Source organism: Microtus oregoni, unplaced genomic scaffold, assembly GCF_018167655.1.
Source record: "Microtus oregoni isolate MIOR12 unplaced genomic scaffold, Mior012 000010F_ref0000083, whole genome shotgun sequence".
In the NCBI taxonomy this organism is placed as follows: domain Eukaryota; kingdom Metazoa; phylum Chordata; class Mammalia; order Rodentia; family Cricetidae; genus Microtus; species Microtus oregoni.
In genome coordinates, this window is record NW_024543069.1 from 17,761,216 (window position 1) to 17,771,483 (window position 10,268).

General features: G+C 43.9%; 1 protein-coding gene across 1 annotated transcript; it reads right to left on the reverse strand.

Annotated features, from left to right (window-relative positions):
* Positions 1-7,246: 7,246 nt before the first annotated feature.
* On the reverse strand, positions 7,247-9,609 carry P2ry1 (purinergic receptor P2Y1). Its single transcript, XM_041659355.1, has one exon. It carries the CDS (start codon positions 8,949-8,951, stop codon positions 7,830-7,832), a length of 1,122 nt encoding a protein of 373 aa, XP_041515289.1. The 5' UTR covers positions 8,952-9,609; the 3' UTR covers positions 7,247-7,829.
* Positions 9,610-10,268: the final 659 nt, after the last annotated feature.

Sequence of the window (10,268 nt, forward strand, 5' to 3'; positions counted from 1 at the left end):
GTGAGTCAGTCCCTCAGTGGTGGTGAACTCTAGATGAACTGTTGAGATCAAGTTTCTGGATCTGCACAAATGAAGACCAGACTCTGGGACTGTGGTGACTGAAAATAAACCATGAACTTGAGAGGTAAGGCCTGGCGAGGGAGGTCAGTAGACGCTTCCTGTTAATACGCTTTTAGCTGGATACATTTTATCTTAGGCTTCTCTGTCTCAGTGTAAATAGCATAGGACAAAGCATCTAAATGCTCATGTCTTGCTTGTTATGACTTTAAGCATCCAATGAAGCAAGCAAAAGAACAACATTCTGTGTCCACAAGGTCTGACAATATGATGAGGATGTGGAGAGACTCAGAAAGCCTACCCATGTGAAAGGAGGCAAAAGGAATCTGAAGCAACGACAGCAAAGCAGCACCTGCCTACAGATTGTCAAGTAAGAGCAAGGCGTGTGACTTCATTGATTCTGAAAGAAAGAGCAGCAGCAAGGACCCTAGAATGTCCTCGTGCTATGCAAGTGTGTCCTGTTGGGAGTCTCTGTACACCTTGTCTTCCCCTCCAATAACACGTAAGATGCTTATTGTTATGCCCTTCTTGTTGGCACAGAATACACAGCTGAAAGGTTTAAATAACCTGACAAGGGAATACAGGCTTTAAGGAGTAGCACTGAGTTCAGAGCTGGGCCTTTCTGATGGCAAGTTTCGGCTGTTACACGTACAAAGGTGACAGTCCAAACCTCAAGATATGGTCAGATCAAGTGCAATGACTTTTGCAGGGACCTCACACTTGGCTCAGAACATCCCTAGAACAAGTTCTTAGCACAAAGGAAATTTATTTGCTCCAGAGGCACAAAGGGCAAGGAGTAATAGACAAAGACAGGGGATAGAGGATGAGGGAGAAGGGAAAAGGAACAAGAGAGAGGGGGAAGGGGGCATTTGTCCTGGCGGGGGACGACAAAGGACTGCCTCTAAGTAGAGAAGAGACAGATGTGGTCCATAGGCAAATGGTGGTTTATGAAGGTAAAAGGGGAAAGCCTGTGTTAAGATGAAATGTTTAATTTTAACTGGGCATGTTAATTAGGTGAGACAAAGGGGGCATTTGATAGCAGGACCTTGGTAGTCAGTCCCAGGAGGAAGTGGCCAAATAAGGGAACAGACTGTAGGGACTAGCTTTAGGGCTGTAATGGAGGGGTTTTTAGCAAGGCAGAGGACAGGGTTTTGGGGAGAAGGGCAAGGTCTGCTAGAGCTACGTTTGCCATGCTTGAGAGAGCAAGAGACCCTTCAGCTCCAAATGCACAGGGAATTATGATTGTAACAATATAACATTAACAGTATGAAAAAGGATTGCATGTAATAAAGTTAAGCAAATACCTTTGCATTTATTTAAAAGTAGTTTTGAGAAACAAATGTCTCATCCTGTTTCTTTAGACATTCATGCCACCTTTTACTAGAGTAATGGATAATTTACAATTTTTGATCATGTCTACAACAAAAATAGTAAAATAAAATCTCTAGCAAAACCTAGGACACAAGTAAATGTACATATGCACACACACACACACACACACACACACACTAAAATCATTTATTGATTCTGATTAACATTATTCTCTATTCTGTTTCCTTTGTTGAAGTCAGTCCCTCATAACCTTAGTGTGTTCTTTTCCTCTCCCTGCCTTTGAACAGAAATTTTACTCTCACCTGTAAACCAAAGTGACAGAATTTGCTGGATCATCTTCAGGGTCTCTGTCTTAGCCCATCTTGGAGGATTTGCCATCTTCCTACTGGTCATTTCTAACCAACAAGCAATCCAAAAAAAGTAGGGAGGATGTTTTTCTTATTTTGTAGGACAGACAGGCCACTTGCCTCCATATCCCTATCCCATTCCCAGCCTTGTTTCTGGGTCACTGTGGTCCGGCCAGCTGCTCAGTTCAAAGGCCTGATGTACCCACAGCTGCTGGTTTGGATTGCCCATCAGTCTCAGCAGCCATGCTGACTGCCCAGGGCAGACCCCAGGATGTGCCCAAGAGCACTGTGACTTTGCAGGGTTAACAAGCACAGAGAAAACATGAACACAGATTTCAAGTGACATCTGCTGTGTGCACAGCACTTGTGCTGTCAGAGTTCTGGACCATACCAGATGAGCTCCGAATAGGGCAGCAGTTTTTACATCTGGAAATGGAAGCTCTGATCATAGTTGGGAGCAGAATTCTAAGTTTCCTAAAAAGAGTATTTAAATTTTCTAAGCCATTGACAGAAGAGAAAAAAAAAAGCACTTTTATTTGCAGAAAAAAAAAATGTTCTGTAATACTTAAGGTGATGTACAAAGTCAAAGTTGTTAAAACTTTAGGACAAAGTATTAAAATATCAAGATAATTATATGCATTATTCCCGAGTATGAATTAGACACACTCCAGTACACACTGTATCACACATACACATTCACACATACATCCCAATACATACTCCAATGAGCATATACACTAATATGCAACAACACACACACACACACACACACACACACTTTACCAACGTTGATGTCACAAATAGTGCAATCTGCCCAGTGCATCTAATGAAGACCTTCCTAAGCACTTACCAGTTTCTTAAGCGCAGGCAGAGATTCGCATGTTCTGCTCAGGAATTTATTTTATTTTATTTTATTTTGGATTTTTTGAGACAGGGTTTCTCCGTGGCTTTTGGTTCCTGTCCTGGAACTAGCTCTTCTAGACCAGGCTGGTCTCGAACTCACAGAGATCCGCCTGCCTCTCGAGTGCTGGGATTAAAGGCGTGCGCCACCACCGCCTGGCTCAGGAATTTCTTTTAGGACAGTTCTGAAGATGCCAGAAAACACAGTGCAGGAACACTGCACATTTACCTCCTCTACTGAGATGATTTTAATTAAAAGGCATGGCTTCAACATGCTTTAAATATATATATATATATATATATGTACATATATATATACACACACATATATATGTACATCACACATACACACATAGATAGATAGATAGATAGATAGATAGATAGATAGATAGATAGATAATCTTACACCTGGGAGACAAAGGCAATGTAAGCTAAAAAACAGAACCTAAAAAAGATGGTTAGTATAATTACTTCTATGGATAAGCAGAAGCAGGCAGATATCTGTGAGTTCGAGGTCAGCCTGATCTATGAAGCAAGTTCCAAGATAGCTAGGGCTACACAGAGAAACCCTATCTTCACAAACCCCCAATAGATTTTATCCTCTTTTAAACATCAAATAATAATAATCTTAGGGATTAACTTAAACAAGGATTCTTCTTTTATCTTAAAATCTTATAGCCCACTTGTCATCTTAAAAAATTACTTAATTAATACACGTCCTACCATATTTTCCACTCTGTGTATTATTATGTGTTAAATGTGAGGAAACTGTCGAGCAAGAGTGTAGTGTAAGAACACAGACATTGTCACCATGTTTCATAGTTTTATTGAATTTCTTAGTTTGAATTGTCTATGATAAGTATAATTCTAATGACCTCAATTATAAAGTTCTGTTGTTACTATAAATAGCAGATACAAGGTTGGCTGCCATGCCTTGGACACACCACACACACGCGCACACACACACACACGCACACACACACACATGCACGCAAGCACAGAAACACGGGAGATTCTGAAGCCTGCTACATTCAAACAATACTGTGCTTTTACGGGAAGTATACCTCTTTTTTATTACAAAGACAGTTATATGTAATCAATCCAAATTTTGTCAAGCTATCACTGATGCCGATAAACCTGAGAAGGCTTAAAGTGTCAATCAAATAACACTGTTTCATACCTCTCCATAGCACTGCTAACTGCAAAGAAATCCGCTTCCATCATCTACATGAAAATCACAGATATTATAAAAATAAAATTTTCTTGCAAAATCTCTAAAACAACATATAACTCAAATGCACAAATTTTGTTCTGTAACATAAGTTCACCTTCACTTAAAAAAAAGTGACAGAATTTAGCAGCCAAATGATACAGTTATCACTAAAAATGTTGGCATTGAAGTTGCCAGAGTGCCTGAAGAAAACAGATTAAAGTCAATTGCAATGCTGAACTTGTTGGTAGTGTTAGGTAAAACCCCCACCTTAAAGATGTTAAGATTGTACTGTGTTATCTTAAGAAAAAGTACAATGCAAAGCTTCAAGATTTAGCAAAAGACATCAGCCGCACTTTTCTCTTGCTGTTTCACTAAATGTGTGTTTAAATCCTTACATCATGTCTATAATGCCCACTAGACTTCTAAATCATCCATTTTGAGCAGGAGACAAGCCTTATTTAGCCTGTGGCAGTGGAAATATTTAGGGCATATTCCAAACATTCTGAAAAGACAACACAAACTTTCTATAATACAAATATATATACATATATAGTGCATAATACAAAACCTGTCTAAAATATCCTACACTCGTTATGAATCTTATGATAGTCTAACACCAAGTTGTGCCTGTAGAACAAGAATCCTAAATGAAAGGAAGGCATGCAAACCCAAATCCAGGGAAAATTAAACACATAATAAAACAGATTTTTGTTTTAGATTCAAATACAAACTAGACTTAAATGTTCAATACTAACATCTGAAAAAGTCTTAAATATAATTGCCATTTTATCTAGCATTATATTATCATAAAATATGCCAGTGTGACATTTGAATATTATACATTGCAATAAATAGAATTTACATCAGTATATTGTACTCTCAAAGAAGTTTTACAGTCTGTACAGCTGAAGGCCCACGAGCTTCATCAATAAATACTATTATAGTAATTACATTCAATTGGCAAAACAAAATCTTTGATACATGCTTACTAGTACCACATCTTCTAAGTTCTGTTACTAATTGAATTCTGGCTCTTGCTAAGTACTGGTATCTGTCATATCAAAAGGTGGTATAGTGTCCTGGTTAAGTAGAGATTTTCAGGTTTTAACCTGTCCATACAACAGTTGGTAAACACAAAGAATTTTATCCAAGGACTAGATGGAAGAGTCCTAGGAAGCACAGAACCAGATTCCAAACAGTTCTCATTGTCTGCTTTTTAAGATTTACTGCAGCACCCATGGTGCCAACAAATGAATGCCCTCTCACCTTTGCTGCTCATGCAAAATGGGATTCAAGTGTCAAGATTCCAGCAAATTCTCAGCAGACACATAATGGTTTTAATTTTGAATTTTCTCTGTGCTAAGTTTCTTCTCAATTTATCATGTTAGTGTAATAGAAGTTCAAAGCAACCTTCAAAGAGCCAAAGAACAATTTGTAAGGAATAACAACAAAACCGACAACAATCACAAACCCTTGAAGTTGGAAACACTTTTGGAGTGTGAAATTCAGTGACTTGCTAAACTGTACATTTTTTGGTGTCATTCACCCAAGTGTCAACAGATCTGTCTTTACTATGAATATGCTTACTCATATCAGGCGGCACAAATTGGTTTTTTGGCTAATAACGTGTTGCTTCTTCCTGACCTGTGCACGCACAGGTCATCTCAGGGACTTCTCTTGACCTGGAAAAATTTGGCACAGTCAGTGTTATTATATTAAATGATGAAGCAAGCTAAGGAAGAAGGTGAGGCTGGGGCTGTATCTCAGTGGCTGGACTCTTGCCTAGTATCCATTAGGCCCTGGGGCTAATCCCCAGAAAGAGGAACACGGCAAAGTGTAAAGGACCTTGGTTCCCCTCACCAAAACACATCCCCAAAGAACAGTTTATGAATGTTGAAACAGTGCATTTAATATATACCCAAGATCAGACTGGCATCATGAAATTCAAACGCAGAAAACTGTATTAAACAGTGAGGAAATAATGGAGACATATGGATCACTGAGCTGTGTGTTTCTGAAATTTCCATTTGGATTAGTTTAACAAAATTACTTTTGAGCCACTGAACATTTTTGAAGTGTCAACATACTGAGGCTGTGTTTTAGATTTCTGTCTGTAGGATTCTGAAACAGAAAATGCTGCATGAATCTTAACACCTTGGGAACCCTGCAAACCTCAAAAGTGGAAGACACCTAAAGTGTCTTCTTCAGTTGGCTTTTATGGCAAGACTGACTGTGTAAGAGAGCCACTGAGAGATAGGAGGGCTGAATGCAGCTCATCTTCACGGGTCTGAGTAACATGAGACTTGGCAAATGGAAGCACTCCAAAGAGCTCTCAGGTCCCCGGTCACTCGCGTGTCTAAAACTGACATCCAGCCCTGAATTTTATGTCATTATATCCTACTGGGTCACAAAGGTTCTTTTTTTTTTTTTTTGTCTTAGGAAGTACTTTAAAAGCGCTTTCTAGCGTCATTTATAACCTCAGGAGATAGCCGGTAAAGACTAGCTTTCAAGCTAAAGTTCTTCCGACAGCAGGTTATTTATTTGTGACTGTTTCCTCATTATTTTAATTATATTAAGTTTAGTGATACCAAGGACTACACATGTAGCAATTCGTTACTCATTGAAAATTCTTTTTAAATTTCAGTACCTTCTTACAAATATTTCACTGCTGCTTAGCAGACAAGAGTAGAAAACAGGGGCTATCCCCTAACTACAGAGGGCTTGATGTACACTTTCAATTGCCTTCTTTTCAGTTTTATGGTGCCTCGGTTACTTCCAAGTTAATTTCCTCTACTTTCTCTCTGCAAATGGTTTTCATTTCAAGAGTCACTAAAAGATAACGATTTGTTAAAAGATGACAGCTGCCCATGCTCTTGGCACACCTATGACTTCCTTACATTCACGCTTCAGGAGGCATTTCATGTTTTCAAGAACTCTGAGGAGTCAGAAAGAACCTTCCCATTACTATTCTGGTTTTGGGCCCTTCTTCTAGAACTCTTCTCCCCACCCCCAGCCGCACTGTGAATGTCAACCACAATCCTCTAAAACACTAACAGCCCTGCCCTATAGCCCTCAATCTAACATTCTGCTGCCTCAGCCAGCCAACCTTTAGTCTGAAATTTAACTGTGATTTCTCAAAATTGTTTTCACAGATGTGGGTGAGTACTTCTCTTGGAACACAAAGTCCAAAGACACTGCACAGCAGTGGGGCATGTGAGGGCTTTTTTATCCCAGGAAGCCTAACAGTCCACAATATTTATAAGAAAAACACATGCACTTCAATTATTTTGAATGTATTTTGCCAATAATATAATATCCGCATCCTCCCACCACCAAACATTAAACAGGCAATGTGCAGGAATCCGTCTTCCAGAAATGACTGGAAATACTCATTTTCCACACATAAAAGTCCACTGATTTTATTTTCCTTTTCAATTCCCCAAAGACATTATCAGCCACCATCTATGCTTCCGAGGAACTGAAGGGCATGGACCGCAGGCAGCTGCTCATTACTGAATGGACTGACCGGTATTGCATTAGCCTAGGCCAAGCAGTTTTTGAAAGTAGAGACTTTAGTTTGTTTTCACCATGAGATACACACAGCAACAGAGGCTGGACAAATCACAAACTCCAATTCCAGGCGGCCAGTTTTTCTGGGAGAAACTTTTAACATCAAAAGTGCCCTGCTACTCATGCACATACTTAAATAATAGCCGTGCCTGTGAGTTTCAAAGGGAGAAGAGGGCGTGTTTATCTAGGTGGCACTGCTCGATTACACAGACTCCTAGTGAGTAAGAAAGGAGCTTACAGGAAAGGAAGATAAACGTGAGCGTGCAATAAACCGATGCTTCCTTTTTTTTTTTCTCTCAACTCACTACTGTCTGATCTGGAGCACTAGAAACTTAAGGAGAACAAAAAGGTAGTTGGTTCTGTGAGCATCCTACCATGTTACAAAAGGGAGGTGTTTGGGTCTGGTGCCTTCACAAGCTGGTGTCTCCGTTCTGCTTGAACTCGGATAAGATATTGAGAGTCATTTCTTCACTCTTGGATTGTAAATTGGCCTCACTTCTCCTGGAAGCTTTCCTGGTGGCTCGGGACAATCTCCTTCTGAAAGTGTCTCCAGCCAAGAAATAAAGAATGGGATCCACACAGCTGTTGAGACTTGCCAGACCTCGTGTCACCTGGTAGGTGGCATAAACCCTGTCATTGAACGCACACATTTCTGGGGTCTGGAAATCCAGCCGTGCCCGCAGATTCATAGTTTTCATCACGTGGAAAGGGATGTAAGACACAGCAAACACTGTCAGGACAATTATTACCAGGTAAATGGATTTCCTCCGGAGAGGAGAGTTGTCCAGGTCTTTGTAAATAAGAGCTCGAACAATTAATCCATAGCAGCCCAAGATAAGCACCAAGGGGATGCAGAACATGGCCACGGTTGTGCACATGCTGTAGATGAAATAACTTCGCAGGTACTCATCGGCGGTGGTGTCATAGCAGGTGATGGTTTTGTTTTTCCGCATCCCAGTGCCCGAGTAGAAGAGAATGGGGGAGATGGCCACCACCACAATCAGCCACACCAGCACGCTGACATAAATGGCATTCTTCTTCTTGAGCCTGCCCAGAGATTTGAGCGGGTACACCACGCCGCTGTACCTGTGTGCGCTGATGCAGGTGAGGAACAAGATGCTGCCATAGAGGTTTACATGGAAGATGAATCTCTGAAGCTTGCACATCGCATCCCCGAAGATCCAGTCAGTCTTGTTGAAGTAGTAAAAGATGAGAGCTGGCAGGGTGAGCACGTACAAAAAGTCAGCCAGAGCCAAGTTGAACATGTACACGGAGATGCCGCTCCAAGGTTTCATGTGGAAAACGAACATCCAGATAGCCACGCTGTTGCCCAGGAAGCCTATGATGAACACTAAGATGTAGACCACCGGCAGGTAGTAGAATTGGAAGCCGGTCTTGGTCAGGGCACATCTGAATGAAGAGGCAACTGCTGCCGTGGAAGCTACTGTACTGTTTCCCCAAGGCGAGCCCAGGCCAGCCAGGAAGGCTGTGTCCGTCCCGTTGGGGACAGCTGGCCAAGGGACCTCGGTCATCCTCTGCTCTCCAACTCAGGCAGCAACTCGGAGGGGCAGACCGCAGCGAGCGGGCGGCAGCGGCGAAGGGCTCAGCGCGCATCGGAGGCGCGGGCGAGGGGAAGGGACGGCGCGCTGGAGTTCCCCACGGGTCGGGGCGCGCGGGGGCTCGCCCACGCCGGCTCTAGCCGCGCGTTCGTCGCGGGCCATGAAATTGGCCCCGAGGTTGCGACTGAACCAAGCTGAAGGACGGGCAGGCAACTTCCCGGTCCAGCTGGCAGCGCGGAGGTTACACAACAGGACGCGCAGGGCACCTCCACCAAGTTTGCAAGTGCGCTCCCGCGCGGGGCAGCAGCAGATCAGCGCTGCACCGCGCGCCCGGGGCGCGGCGCGGCGCGGCGGGGTCGAGTTCAAGTCGCTCGGCGGTTCCCAGCGGCGAGAAGGCGCAGGCCAGCCACCTCCCGCACTGATCAACTTTGTCTGGCCATCTGCCTACTCCCTACCTGGCAAGCTCGGACCTTCGCCGGGGCCACCCGCCGCTTCTTCCGGCCGCGCTCTCAGCCCCGCGCTCAGTCTCGGGAGGTCCTTTGGAGAGCGCGTGGCCGCGGACCCCGACGCTGCTAGCCTGCACCCCGCTTGTGGTCCATGAGGGCTGCAGCCTTTCCAGAGGCTCCACTGGGTCTCGAGTGCAGGGGGCAGGAAAGAGAGCCAGGCTCCCAGCGGGGTGGGCGGAGCCAGAGAGCCCGGGCGAGTCCGCGCTCCGCGGGGAGGAGAGGGGCGTGTCTCCGCCGTGCAAGCTCGTGGCGGAGGACTCAGGGCTGGGCGTGGAGGGCGGGAGGTGGCCTCTGGAAGCAGGGTTCGCGGTGCCCCTGCACGCCTGGCACGGCCGCTGCCACTCGAATCAGTGGTCGGAACAAAAGATAAGCTATGGTAGCGACGGCTACTAGCGAGCAATTGGTCAGAGGGGTTTCCTTAAGACCTCCACCAGCCAGCTCTGCAAAGTGAAGTTGCTGATACATTGGAAAGCTTCTGAACGCTGGCAGCATTTTGCCTAAAGCTGTGAGCTGAACGTTCTGGGCAGACATCCCCAGAGTCTCTCGGAATTCGCAAGGTGTTTGCAGGCTCCAGACAGCCAGCAGTTTGCAGGTGGGCACGCCCTGGCCCTGCACAGCGCCTTGCTTTGCCAAGCGCATGTAGGAACCTGCTGATCCCAGAAGGTGCCAGCTTTGAATGAATGAGGGTGGTAAGCAGCATGGGCGAGTCGCGTTCTGCCCTTCGTGTCTGTTTGTTTTTGTTGTTGTTTTTTGTTGTCGTTAATCTCAACTGTTTTTTTTCCCA

Coding starts and splice junctions, on each gene's coding strand:
- P2ry1 (XM_041659355.1), bottom strand. CDS start 8,951: ATGACCGAGGTCCCTTGGCCAGCTGTCCCCAACGGGACGGACACAGCC.